At 35.3% G+C, this 14,609-nt stretch overlaps 1 protein-coding gene across 1 annotated transcript in view; it reads left to right on the plus strand.

Annotated features, from left to right (window-relative positions):
• Positions 1-14,609, plus strand: part of LOC107756877 (CUB and sushi domain-containing protein 3-like) — a 287,188-nt gene that overhangs the window by 111,239 nt on the left and 161,340 nt on the right. Inside the window, exons 17-21 of the mRNA XM_016574196.1 lie at positions 2,402-2,518; positions 4,047-4,262; positions 9,863-10,051; positions 11,139-11,308; positions 11,791-11,947. Coding sequence (XP_016429682.1) covers positions 2,402-2,518; positions 4,047-4,262; positions 9,863-10,051; positions 11,139-11,308; positions 11,791-11,947 — 849 coding nt within the window. The remainder of the gene's footprint in view (positions 1-2,401; positions 2,519-4,046; positions 4,263-9,862; positions 10,052-11,138; positions 11,309-11,790; positions 11,948-14,609) is intronic.

Below are 14,609 nucleotides of genomic sequence, written 5' to 3' on the forward strand. Positions count from 1 at the left end.
ACGCCCTTAATTATGCAGAACTTTAAGGCTTAATTTAATTTAAACGGATGAATTATAAAAAAATTCACCCCTCTCACAGTTGTCATGAAGGGCAAAATTAGCTATATAGACCAAAACCACTTTTTGTACCAGGCTGTATAAACACATTTTTTTCTGCTGTAAAGTTGGACATTTTAACATGGGGAGTCTATGGGACTGACTCCCTTTTGGAGCCAGCCTCTAGCGGAATTGCAGTTTTAGTCCCTTCCGTGTTGGTTTCACGAGAGAGACGGGGAGGTTGCCGCTTGGGCTATACTCGTAATTTATTTAAGACTGTTAATATATAGATAATAATAACCCTGTTAAAAGTGGTGTATTTTACCTAATACATTTGTGTGCAACTTATTAGCATTGTGCATTGTTAGCTTAGCAATATGCTAATACCATTTAATCACAACAATCACATGGACTTTGACTGTATATATATATATACATACATACATACATACAATGTGAGATTTGTGCGTCATACTTTCAGTATGTAGTAAAAGTATGTGAACTGGGTTGCAGGCCTATGTCTCTTTGTGGACATAATAGTAAAAAATAAAAATAATAGTGAACACATCAGTATTTTGCAGATAAATCTAAAGGATGCCATTTCCCATCTAAAGCATTTTCATTTAAGCACTTAAGATGTTTGAAAATGTTAGCTCAGTTTCAAAATGATTTTCTGTTCCATTTCATGATGTTATATCTGACTGTTACTAGTTTTCAGTCAAGTCATAGCATGGGACTAAAATGTATTTCTTTGGTTTGACCATTACTCAAGATCTATATTTGCCCCAATCAATAGCCTAAGCCCTGCCGAGATAATGCCACCAGCCTATTCCAGCTTTTGGTTTAGTGGAAGACCCTATGATAAGGTTTCTTGAGAGACCTTGAGTCGCTTTTCAATTGACAGATTGTGTTCAGAAACACAATTAGAGATGAGCCACGAGTTTCAGATTTTCTGATTGCACACTTACATCACCAAGAGTTTATCCGATGCGTGTGAATTTTTGTGATTTTTTTTTTTGTTCATCTGCAGTGTCACTTCAACATGTTAGCTCTGTTTATACGTTTTAAAATGTATCCAAATTCATTCTTGTTTGCACACAAATCTGAAATATTTTATAAAATAGAATGTGATGAACATGAAGTACTTTTTATTTTTTTCATTATTTATGCATCATTTACGCATTTGGCAGACACTTTTTGCCCTAAGCATTTTCTAAATGAGTTCATGCATTCCCATTTTTGTTTATTTATTTCATTTTTCATCTGCAGTCTGCACAGATTTCATGTAAATTGCCACATTCATTTCAATGCACCAATGCACCATTTTACAAAAAGAGCCAAACAAAGCAGAATTATTTTCTATTGTAAATCATTTGTAAAACCATTCTTACATAAATTGCTGTATTCAGTTTAGTGTGACGTTTTACATGAATATTGGACCATTCCAAAAACAAATGTCTGTGCAAATTGTTCAGAAAACCACTTCTTACCTAAATTGCGATGTGATGAAACCATTCTTACCTAAAATTGCAATCATTTTGGATAAATGTTTTTAACAATGATTTTGCTCTTTCTTTTCACAAATGGTTTACGCAAAATTGTTATTTATACATCATTTATAGATCTGGCAGAGACTATTGTGTGCAGCATTTTTTTTTAAATGGGTTAATGCATTCCCTGGGAATCAAGCCCATGATTTTGATAGTTTTATAGACATCTCAGTGACATATGTGCGTTTACTTTTTGTGTGCAATTAGATGTCGGAGTTTCAGAAATTCAGTATTATTAGGACTGTTCACTAAGCCAAATCGTCATTATTACTTTTGCTCATACTCTAAGATTTAAACAGGCTTCTAAGACTAAGTTTTAAACTTAACACGTCCCACACTGTTTGTGTGAAAATAAATGCACGGACATGCATTGAAGAAGAATGTCATCGAGACCTGTTGTTGGACTCTTCCGACTCAAGCCAGTGAGCAACCGCTTTGAAACGGCATAGCAATGCTCATGCAATCATCCATAACCTCCTAGCACCATGGCAGAGAGTTTTGCATGGACAGTAGCACTCACTCATTTTCTTAGAAAAACTTTCAGAGACAAATTAAAGTGGTTGTGACCTTTTCTAGAGACAATGGCAGGTGGAAAGTAGCTCAAAGTAGAAGGATTTCTCGTTAACCTTTCAGTGATATTTTTTACTTCCGGTGAAGGTTGCTCTGCTCTTTGAATTCCCTCAGCTGAACACTGCTTATCTCAACAGAATTCCTGCTCAAAACGGAGCACTTAAAGTGATACAAGAACAGTTGCATATGTGCTTCCTGTAAAGTTTCAGATCTTTTTTTAAGATTCCACACATGTCTTCCTGCAGCTCTGTGCGGAGGCGATGTCCGAGGCCCAGAGGGCATCATCCTTTCTCCTGGCTTTCCAGAGCTCTATCCCAACTCATTAAACTGCACGTGGACTCTGGAGGTCAGCCATGGCAAAGGTACGTACACAGGAGATTTCTTCTTGTGCTGTCAGTAGAAGATGAAGGCTCGCTTTTGACATCAGATCTGCCACACATTCAAGTGTGGATGTTTATTTACTGAACACCAGAAAACTAGCCAAAAACTGTACTCAAGTAAAAGTACTTATAGAAAGAATTACTCAAGTAAATGTAATAAATCTAGTAGTTACTTGAGTAAGAGTAAAAAAGTATCCAATGAAAAAACTACTTTCTTAAATTTCCCGGTGCAAATGAGAAACGGCTTCAGATGTTTCACTGCTTGCAGGTAACTAAACAAATCATTCAAACTGATTTGTGAACCAATTCAGATTGTTTTGCGACTTGCTTGATGAAGGCCTTGAACAGAATCACTCAAAAGAGTGATTCATTCACGAATGAGGCATCGCTCATGCCCCAGAAAAAAAGAGACAGCGTGCTTGGAATAAACTATGCGTTTCTTTACATGTATTGCATTAAAATTAAGTAATGAGAAGAACGTTGCAGTGTAGCAAAGTTTTTTGGGTTGAAATGTACTCAAGATAAAGTACCCACTTTTAAATCTATTCTTAAAAGTACAAATTTTCCAAAAATATACTCAAATAAATGTAAAGGAGTAGGTGTATTTTGTTACTACCCACCTCTGTTGAACAGTGTGTGTGTGTGTGTGTGCACCGAACAAATACAGCATTGTTTTAATCACTATGTGTGAAACTTGATGTAAAACTTCTAGTTTTATATGCTCATTTTAATGAATCGATATTGATTCTTAAATACCAAGATTGATCTTTTAGTCTGCTGTTTCAGCTGATGCAAGAGTACAACTTCACTAGACATTATAGAGCGTGCCTCCCATCCAATAATCACAATAAACTTTGTTTTTTTTTAAACTTTTGATAAGAAAGTTTTTTTTGAAGATTTGAAGAAAGGAATTTGAAGATCTTTCAAATTCTGTCTAGACGCATCAGTTCAAATAGCAGCGGAGCGCCAGTGTATACAATCATCTCTTCCTCTTTACTACTAGTTTCTCAGTGTTTCAACTATGGAAAGACGTCAGTAAAACAGCTTGTGAACAATGTCATGTAGCATTACATTGACCTCAGGCCAGCAATTCAGAAAAGCATTTCACCAAATATATGCACTGTATTAGCCTATATATTAATTATATTTTACATTACTTGTTCGTAATGTCTTAATTATTTAATGCATGTTTAAATGAATCTGGCACGAAAACAGGTTATGACAGCATTTTTTTTTTTATTTGAGTGGTAATTATTACATTTAAAAATAAATAGCGATTTAATAGTTTGCACTTTGCTGTTAATTGTTACCTTTAATATTATAGTAATAAAAGGGCTCCCTAGTTTACAGCATTAGATGAGATGGATACCTTTATCCTTTATTTATTTGAAGACACAGCCATAATTTCTCCACTTAACACCTTGTTTCCTTAGATTCCAAGTCTTTTTTTTTTTTTACATGATGTAGAAGTAAATAATTGGTGTCCTCATCTGATGCCTCCTCTTCTCAGGTGTGCAGTTCACGTTTCATGCGTTTCACCTGGAGGATCACCATGACTACCTGCTCCTGACGGAGAACGGCAGTTTTACGCGGCCCCTCGCCCGGCTCACCGGTTCGCAACGACCCCCGCCAGTCAACGCCGGGCTGTACGGCAACTTCAAGGCTCAACTTCGCTTAATCTCAGACTTTTCCATCTCCTTCCAGGGCTTCAACATCTCTTTCTCAGGTGAAAGAAACAGTGCATACCATTTGAATTTATGGTTCATCCATCCATCCATTCATTTATATATTTTCAATTACCGTATTGTCCCGAATATAAGATGTCTTATAATCAGGGTCGTCTTATATTCGGGCCAATACGGTAGTTTCATTTGCACCAAACCCCACCCCCCTTTTTTTGCAATGAATAACTAAATTATAAGAAATAGTTAATCTGAAATGAAAATTATGCAATTTTTGTGCATCCCAATGTTATTTTGTTCAAAGAAAAATGTGACCCTGGACCAGAAAGCCAGTCTTAAGTTGCAGGGGTATATTTGTATTAATAGGCAAAAATATATAGTATGGGTCAAAATTATTGATTTTTCTTTTATATGTTCCATGATATTTTGTAAATTTCCTACTATAAATATATCAAAACTTAATTTTTGATTAGTAATATGCATTGCTAAGAACTTCATTTGGACAACCTTAAAGGCGATTTTCTCAATATTTAGATTTTTTTGCACCCTCAGATTCCAGATTTTCACATAATTGTATCTCGGCCAAATATTGTCCTATCCTAACAAACCATACATTAAATAATGTCAATAAATAGACCCTTATGACTGGTTTTGTGGTCCAGGGCCACAAATGTGAAGAACTTTTACACAGCTCTTTTCCATTTCACTAAGCACCAAAAAAGGACAAAAATCATCAACAGAGCAGAACTTTTTATGACTCAACTATTCCTTTAAGGTCAGCGTAATGCATTGTTAGAGCGCACACCATTTTGATGAAAAGAATCTGCAATACACACAATTTTATGTAAATTGTTGCATTCAATTTGATGCAACAGTTTACGAACAGAGCCAGCTATTCTGAGCAAAGCAAATTGAATTTTTCTGCTATAAATTGACGTAATCAGTAAATTGACGTAATCAGTTCAGTGTGGCAAATTACATAAACATAGATCCTCACACTTTTCTGTGCAGATTGTTTGTAAAACCATTTGTACCTAAATTGTGAAATGATAAACCCTTTTACACTTGAAAATTTGTTAACGGTGCAATAATTTACATAAGGATGATTTTTTTTCTTTAATGAGTGATAGCCGTTACCATCCTTTAGTAGAAGATATAATAATGAATCTTAATCTGAGGATAATATCGAAGGTTATTCTAGGACAAGAGCAGTCGCTGTCGTCATCAGTGCCTACAAGCCTGTTTCTATGAAAAGTCATAGCAGCAATTAGATATAGATGGTGCTCTGTACATTGATAAAGGTAATCAATTGGCAACAGCTTGAGCTTCGTCTCAGTGGCTTATTGAAAGTCTGAGACTTATCAGTGTAGCCGGCAGTCTTCTTGTCAGAGTTTAGCGGTGAACTGCTGGCTGATATTAGAGCTGGCTTTGGGCTGCGTTTTTCATTAGTCACAGATCCCCACTGGATCATCCTGCTGCGCTGCACGGTCACCGCGGATACCTACTGGGCACTGGGTTAAACTGGGCTGCCAGTTAGTTGATCCACCTTTTGACGTAAAAGTGGAAAAGAAACCTATCTGACAGCTAAATATGAGCTCATAGTCGAGAAACCGCCAGGAAGCCAACCGTATTTTAAAGCAGTTGCACCAAATACCCATTCATGACTGGTTACAGTAACTTTTGCTAACACTTTACTTAAAGCCTTTATATATAATGCATTATAAAAGTAGATTTAGTAGTAGTTTTAATGTGTAAATTATGCCTTGTAATGCACCTTATAATGCATTCAATAATCTCATGAATAATTAGAACCACAGTTGTAATACTTATCTATTCATTGTTACCAGAGGCGGTCAACATACTCAACTCCATTACTTGAGTGAAAGTACAGATACTGCTGGTCAAATATACTGCCGGAGCCCGGGAAGTCACCTGTAGGAGAAAAAAAAAACTATCTGTGGCGACGGTTTTGCAATCCGTCCCCTCAGTTTATAAACCGTACTCACAAATTCTTAAACTGTTCCCTCGGTTTAACAAATCGTGCCCATGGATTAATAAACCGTACCCACGAATTTCCAATCCGTGCGCTCAGATTTTGTAATCTCCGTAGATTACTGATAAAATGTCTGAAAAAAAAGAAAGTCATGTTTTAGAGAAGAAAAAAATCACCCACTGACTTTCAAAGCTGCTACATAGTAACGACTTTCTACTTTGAGGATCTTGATAGAAATGTAGTGGAGTGAAAAGTACAATATTTGTCTTTCAAATGTAGTGAAGTTAAAGTCATAAGTTCCCAGAAAAAATAATACTCAAGTAAAGTACAGATACACAAAAAGTGTACTTAAGTACAATACTCAAGTAAATGTACTTAGTTACTGTCCGGCTCTGATTGTTACACATTTAGAAAGTATAATGCATTAAAACACATGGCTTAAAAAACGTCAAATATTATAATGCATTTTACCTTTGGTTAGAATTATTTATGAAATTATGTAATACATTACAAAGTACTTTATGAATATGTTTATAATGCATTACACATAAAGACTTTAAGTAAATGGTTAACTAACTTTTTTGTTTTTAACAACAATAACAGACTTTAAAGGAATAGTTCATCCAAAAACAAAAATTGTTCTTTTTTATTTCTTCCCATGTCATTACAATCCCATATGTGTGTGTGTGTGTGTTTTTCCCAGGAATATTGTAAAGAATTTTTACACAGCTAATTTTCCATTCAACTAATCTCCAAGCTCTTTTGTGTTAGAGACAGGGTTATTATCATTACCTAAAACTATATTTAAGGGGGAAAAAACTTAATTTCAAATAAGCGATAGCTGAAATATTTTTTTATTTAAATTCAAATTTTAATTCACAAAATGTTCTCATTTTTGCTTTGTTTAACTTGAAGTACTAACATAATTAAAACTAAATAACCTACAATAAAGTTTGAAAAATAAAAACTACAGGATGTAGATAAAAAAAAAAAAATACAATAAAGTACAAAAACACATAACTAAATTACTATACATAAAAAATTGTGTGTGTTTAAATGAAAGTGCATACAAAAAATATGCAAATAAAATCTCATTTAAAATATTACCAAAACTATAACAGTATATGATACTACAATAACAGTGGTTACAGGAAAAAACAGCCTTCCATTTGGACAGCTTTTTCATTTTTGGCTGAACTATTTCTTTTAGGTCAGCGTGATACATTGTTAGAGGACATGCCGTTCTGATAGAAAGCCAAGTTGTGAGAAGAGCCGATAGGATTTGGCTCATGTTTACTGAGCCATCATATACATTAATTAAGGACTTGAGTTATGAATACCCATACAATTATCCAGAAGCCAAGTTCCTGTATTAGCCTAATATATATTCCCCAATGAAAACTGCGGTTGACCTTTTCCTGGTACTGAATATTGATGGGATTGACACAAGCAGACATGCATAATGCGAAAAATATCAGGCATGAAACTGCAGACAAAAGCTTTCCACCATTAACATTCCAGCATTAATGTTAAAAAGTTCAAGGACGAGAACTGATATCTTTACATAATATGAAATCTATTCAATTTTCTATACAGCACAGAGTGACAAGGTGGAAGCTTTCATATGCTGAACACATTGTGTTTCTAAATAGATTTGAAAATTTGATATTAGAGCTCAGAGGAAGCAAAAGTGACAAACAAGCAATTCACGTCATTGCCAGCGACCATCAAACATCTGAACTCATTGCTCCTCTGCACCGAGCGCCAGGATCTAATTGAAACCGCAGCTGCGGTCGTGCGCTAACCGTTTCTGCATATCATTTACATATGTGGAAATGATTCACACTGTTTCTATCATAGCTCTAATTGATTGTTTGAGTGTTTGCAGATAACCCAGGGTAAATGTTCGCTCTCTGTTTACTCTGTGAATCATGATGTGATGTTAAACTAGACATTGGTTGAATATTAAAACTGAAGTGCCATGCTAAAATAAAGCAAAAAGAAGACCTGGGTGTCTTTTATCAGAAATAAATTAGAAAATATTTTAATAACAATTATTGTGACTGTAACTATAATTCTTCTGCCAAATACTTGACAATAGTTGAAATATTTGCATAATCTACAGTAACTGTTTTTTTTTAATGTAACTGTTTTTATCAGTACTTTTTGGACATTTAATAGCAATTTCGAGTTTTTCAGCATTTAAGCTGCTTACTGTTTGGAGCATCTACAATGCATCAGTGATTCTTAAAGTAATAGTTCATCCAATAATGAAAATTTGCTGAACATTTACGCAGGTCATCCAAGATGTAGATGAGTTTGTTTGTTTATCAGAACAGATTTGGAGAAATGTAGCATTACATCACTTGCTCACCAATGAATCCTCTGCAGTGAATGGGTGCCGTCAGAATGAGAGTCCAAACAGCTGATCATCACAATATGATTTTATAAAAATCATCACAATAATTATAAAAAATAAAAACACTGAGCAACTAGTAGTAAAGAGGAAGAGATGATTGTATACACTGGCGCTCCGCTGCTGTTTGAAGTGATGCGTCTAGACAGAATTTGAAAGATGCGACTGTTTCTTATCAAAAGTAAAAAAAAAAAAAAAGTTTATTGTGATTATTGGATGGGAGGCACGCTCTATAATGTCTAGGGAAGTTGTACTCTTGCATCAGCTGAAATAGCAGACTAAAATATCAATCTTGGTATTTAAGAATCAATATCGATTAATTAAAATTAGCATATAAAATCATGCTCTGATACAAAAATCATCACAATAATCCACAAGTAGTCCACACCACTCCAGTCCATCAGTTAACATCTTGAGAAGCGAAAAAGCTGTGTGTTTGCAAGAAACAAGTCCATCATTAAGAGGTTTTGACTTTAAACTGTCACTTCTGACTAAAATATATATAATCCATAGTCCATAATCCATGATAACACTTCCTCCAGTGAAAAAGTCAATCATCTGTTGTCCTCTCACATCAAAATCCAACAGCATATTTGTTTAGAACAGGTTTGGACTGGTTTTGCTTGTAAACCTTACTTGATGTGTGCAGATTTCTCTCCTGATTGAGACGAGACACCTTTTTCACTGGAGAAAGCAATATTATGGATAGAGGACTCTCCATAAAGAAAAAGTCTTAATGATAGATTTGTTCATTACAAACACATACATTTTCAATCCACAAGACACTAATGGACTGGAATTGTGTGGATTATTGTATATTATATATTTATCAGCTGTTTGGACTCCCATTCTGACGGCACCCATTCACCGCAGAGGATCCATTGATGAACGTGCTGTAATGCTAGATTTCTCCAAATCTGTTCCAATGAAGAAACAAACTCATCTACATCTTGGATGGCCTGAGGATGTGTAAATTTTCTCTGCATGTTCATTTCTGGGTGAACTATTCCTTAAATTGCTGCCTACGTCATCAGCTCACTAGGTTTCAGAATTAATTCCTTTAGTTATTCCTTTAGTTTTTACAGTTTACATGAATTGTTTGTCACATCCTGCAAGCTGTATTACAGTAAGTTTTAGCATACAATAAGGTTCAACCTGTATAGCATAATGCACCAGCAAATTAGGTCATCTAGGAAAGTTTCTGGCTAAACTTTTTGCCTGTTTGTTTCGCTCAGAATATGATTTGGAGCCATGTGAGGACCCAGGTGTGCCCCAGTTTGGCAGGCACAGCGGTGGCAGATTTGGCATCGGCGACACCCTGACGTTCTCCTGTGACCTTGGTTACCGTCTGCAGGGCGCTCGAGAAATCACTTGCCTGGGCGGTGGGCGGCGCATATGGAGTGCACCTCTGCCAAGGTGTGTGGGTACGTGGTCAGCTGCTCTCATTCGCTTGGACGTCCAGAGTTTGACAAGTCTCCATGGTTGCATTCGAGCTCAACGACGATAGGCTATTGAGCTGTACTCTATGTTCTAAATGAAGTAGTAGTGTACTACTCAAAGCATGCTGCACAGTATACTGTATCCCACATATTATAGACCTAAAAACGAAATTTACTTAAAACAATTTTCACTCAAAATTGCTTGTCAATTTCACAAATAATGACAAGAAAATTGCAAAAGATGCATTAAATTAGATGTGAAATTCTGAAGTCTGAAGACTGCAATTGTATGTTCTAGTGAAATGTACTCCAAAAATCTTCAAAAAATATTTTTTCAATATACTTATAGTACTAATTAAATAGTACTTTGAAAAGCATGCCTTTTAAATGGTGTTATCCTAATTGTTATAGCATGCAAATAAGTGTCATGTTTAATTTAGTGATTTGCATCTAGTTTTGGAAGTAAATATGGTTATTTGGCATTTTTATAAAAGCAATTTTGAGACTTTTCTTAGACTGAAATAGTGTTTTCTTGTAAAATGTACTCCAATCTTTGTTTTATTTACAACTTTGAGAAATAATTTTTTAGAGTGTATTTATTTATACTATACAGTATACTACTTATTACTAAAATAGTGCTTCAGTAGTATACAGTATGTGTTGATTAACATTTTAAATGGTAATGGTATTATGAAATGCAAAACATGTTTCATGTTTAATTCATTGATTGGCATCTAGTTATTTATTGATGTTTTTAATCCAATTTGAGTACAATTTCTTATCCTTTGGCAGTGTAATCAAATGATGAGTCATAAAAGAGAAACTGTGGATGTTGAAAATGTAAGGTCAAGTTGAGCGCATTGCATTGATACAGTACTGACTCGAATGCAACTAATGAGTGAGCAAATGTTGTTCAATTATTATTATTATTTTTTTTAAATCTACTGCATGTTTTGATGATATGTTGTCTTTCTGGATACCTACATTTTTGCTTTTTCCTTTATTTCCCCAAATTTACACTTTTTCCGCATTTCTTTTCTACTATGTCACTACGGTTCCCCGTTGTCCGTAGCTGAGTGCGGCTCAACCGTTTCCAAGAACGCCGGTGTCCTGTTGTCCCCAAACTACCCCCGCAATTACGAGAACAACCACGAGTGCATCTACAACATTCAAGTACAAGCAGGAAAAGGAATCAACATCTCAGCTAGCACCTTTAATCTGGCTCAAGGCGATGTTCTCAAAGTAAATATTACGTATACACCCTTTGCCAGTTTGTACAAGTGTGCAACACACTTTCAATTGATTCTAAAAAGTACCAAAAACACTTAATTTAATTGAAAATGTACTGTTTTACGCAATATTCTTCTATTTGCAATGCATATTAATGCTTAAAACAGTGTATTGTTTGCTTAGCAACACATTAACGCAAACTCTGCGTTTTTTCTTGCATTTTATTTGGCCGTCTAACGTTTTTTGATGTTACTTGTTTTCCTGCTACTTGTTTAAGATGGTTCAGAGAACATTTGAAAGTAACATTCCCATAATGTTTGCAAAATGATGACATTGTAACATTGCCTTACATTCACATAACCAAGATAAAATATGGATTTCTGAGAACTTTCTGAGAACATTCAAAAATAACGTTTTCATAACATTACTAAAACGTTCTTAGAGCGTATTTCATTAGCTGAGAAACTCTATACTTTTCTGGTCTGTTTTCCCAGATGTATGATGGTCCAGACAACACTGCAGAAGTTCTGGGAGGTTTCTCGGGTTCTTCTTTGTTGGGTCAGTCATTGACCAGCACGTCAAATCACCTGTGGCTGGAGTTTTATTCTGATCAAGAGGATACCGCCGAGGGTTTTAAACTGGTTTACAACAGTAAGTTTTCTCTTACTCTTACTTTCTTCCACACTGCTTGTCGAAACTCACACACATTAGAGCTTCCAGTAGCCCTTTGCAAGCTACCTCCGTGGTGTTGCTTTTATTACCCAAAAGTGAAAATAAAATCAACCTGCGTTCATTAGGCACTTGCTGCAGACATCAATTGAGTTGAGTTCATTTGGGGTGTTAATATTCTTGTTAAGAGCTCAGAAACTCCTGAAACTAGTCGAGTGTCGCCCACAAGCTAACAGAAGCAATAATCGAGTGGGGCATGTAACATCAACAGCGTTTCACTAATATTTCAGACTTGATGAGCTTTGATGATAATTAAATTCAGTCCTACCAAGACTGCAAATGACTGTACTTTTATTAGTCCCATCTGGATTTCATGAAGTTGCAATTAAAAAGGCTTTTCTCGCACAATGCTTCGCCATAATTTACTGATAAATGAGAGTCCGCTGTGGGAATGTGTCTGAGTGCTGAACTCCTGCACCCTTGCAAAAGTTCCAGCGTTTTCACAGTCTTAAATATTTATTCAAAACTCTGGGTTTCATAAGATTTATATATATTTTTTTTTTTTCAAAGAAGTCTCTTATGCTCACTAAGGCTGCATTTATTTTTATCAAAAATACAGTAAAATAGTGATATTGTGAAATATTGTTTTTGTTTAGAATAATTGTTTTCAATTTGAATATATTTTAAAATGTAATTTATTCCTGTAATGGCAAAGCTGAATTTTCAACATCATTACTCCAGTCTTCAGTGTCACATGATCCTTCAGAAATCATTCTAACATGCCGATTTGCTGCTCAAGAACCATTTCTGATTATTATTAATGTTGAAATCAATTGTGCTGCTTCATATTTTTTATGGAAACCGTGATGCATTGATTTCAGGATCCTTTGATGAATATAAAGTTAGAAAGAACAGCATTTATTTGAAATGATTTTTTTTTTTACATTATAAATGTCTTTACTGTCAATTTAATCCGTCCTTGCTGAATAAAAGTATTAATTTCTTTCAAAATAAATCTTACCAACTCTAAAATTTTGAACAGTATTGTACACATTTAGGATGCTATCAGTGAATTGATATTGTACAAAAATGGTCAGAAATGAACATGCACTAAGTGTCTAACATCATTAAAAATGGGCTTTGGTAAGTAAATAAAATGTTACTGTTTGTTAATACAAGTGATTTACAAAACTGTAAGAAACTATTTTTAATAGGAACTGAAATTTAGGATGTTTTATCAGATTGTAAGAATGATAATCTGACCATTGTGGATGTAAATGACAGGAGCGAATCTAGATGTCATTGATTGTCACATTACACATTGATTGTCACAAAATATTTATTTGGAATAATAATGTTAAATACAATTTTATGGGCAGATGTAATAATTAGTTAATTTTGGGTGCTGTGTGTACATTTCTATGTAGGAATGCCTACAGATGTGAATGAGATTTCCCGCTCCCTCTCAATCTTTGTGTCATAAGCCACCTCTCACCTCACAGCGGAATATATTAGCTCAATTAATTTTCATTTCTGGATTAATATCTTCATTTCCTTGTCAGCCTGAACTGTATAATTGTTCCCAGCACTCGTTGCACCACACACACGGTTTGTTGCTTTTATAATGAAACCCTTTGAATTAGCGGCATTTTATGCATGGATTATTAGTGCCATTGAGAAAGCACAGAGACTCTTAATTTCCTTTGTTTGAAATTATCCAACGCATTTTATGGAGGACTGTTTCCTGATCTTGGGAGAGTAGCCTACAATGCTGTTCAGACTCACAGCCTGTAAGTACGTTTTCATATTTAAAGAATTTGCCACTGACTATTCAAACGCGAGTTTTGGGCAGTGTAGAGTAGCGCTTGTTGTTTGTCATTTCTCCGATCACAAATGCAGGCATGGTTTTATGTTTACGCGGCGCGATGCAACGCAACGCGTAAAAAGACAGTATAAGTCATTATAATCAGTAATTATGTCCCCACTGGATGCAACAAATGCATGGGTAATGGGTTTTCATGTTTTTGTGTTGTTGCTCCGGCCGGGACACGGCATCAACAGTATGTGAGGGGCGTAACATTTCCGTCTCACGCTTGAGGTATTCGGCCAATCACAACGCAATGGACCTTGTCAGCCTGAACTGTATAATTGTTCCCAGCACTCGTTGCACCACACACACGGTTTGTTGCTTTTATAATGAAACCCTTTGAATTAGCGGCATTTTATGCATGGATTATTAGTGCCATTGAGAAAGCACAGAGACTCTTAATTTCCTTTGTTTGAAATTATAGGTTTTTCTTTTCTCATGAGAAGTTTTCTAATGTGTCTACCACAGTTCACAGTGCCGTATTATTTGATATCTTAATCATAAAGCGTGCAAGGCTCTGCAGCAGGATTATAGCTGGTTGTAGCGTAACGGTAACGTCCCAGCGTGAGAAAAACATGATTGTGAATGAGGTTAAAGGGGTCATATGATGCGATTTCAAGTTTTCCTTTCTCTTTGGAGTGTTACAAGCTGTTCGTGCATAAAGAAGATCTGTAAAGTTGCAAAGACTAAAGTCTCAAATCCAAAGAGATATTCTTTATAAAAGTTAAGAGTCAACCACGCATACCTAAAACGGCTCGTTTAAACACGCCCCCACAT

This window comes from Sinocyclocheilus rhinocerous, unplaced genomic scaffold (genome assembly GCF_001515625.1).
Source record: "Sinocyclocheilus rhinocerous isolate Xijiao unplaced genomic scaffold, SAMN03320098_v1.1 scaffold1735, whole genome shotgun sequence".
Taxonomy (NCBI): Eukaryota; Metazoa; Chordata; class Actinopteri; order Cypriniformes; family Cyprinidae; genus Sinocyclocheilus; species Sinocyclocheilus rhinocerous.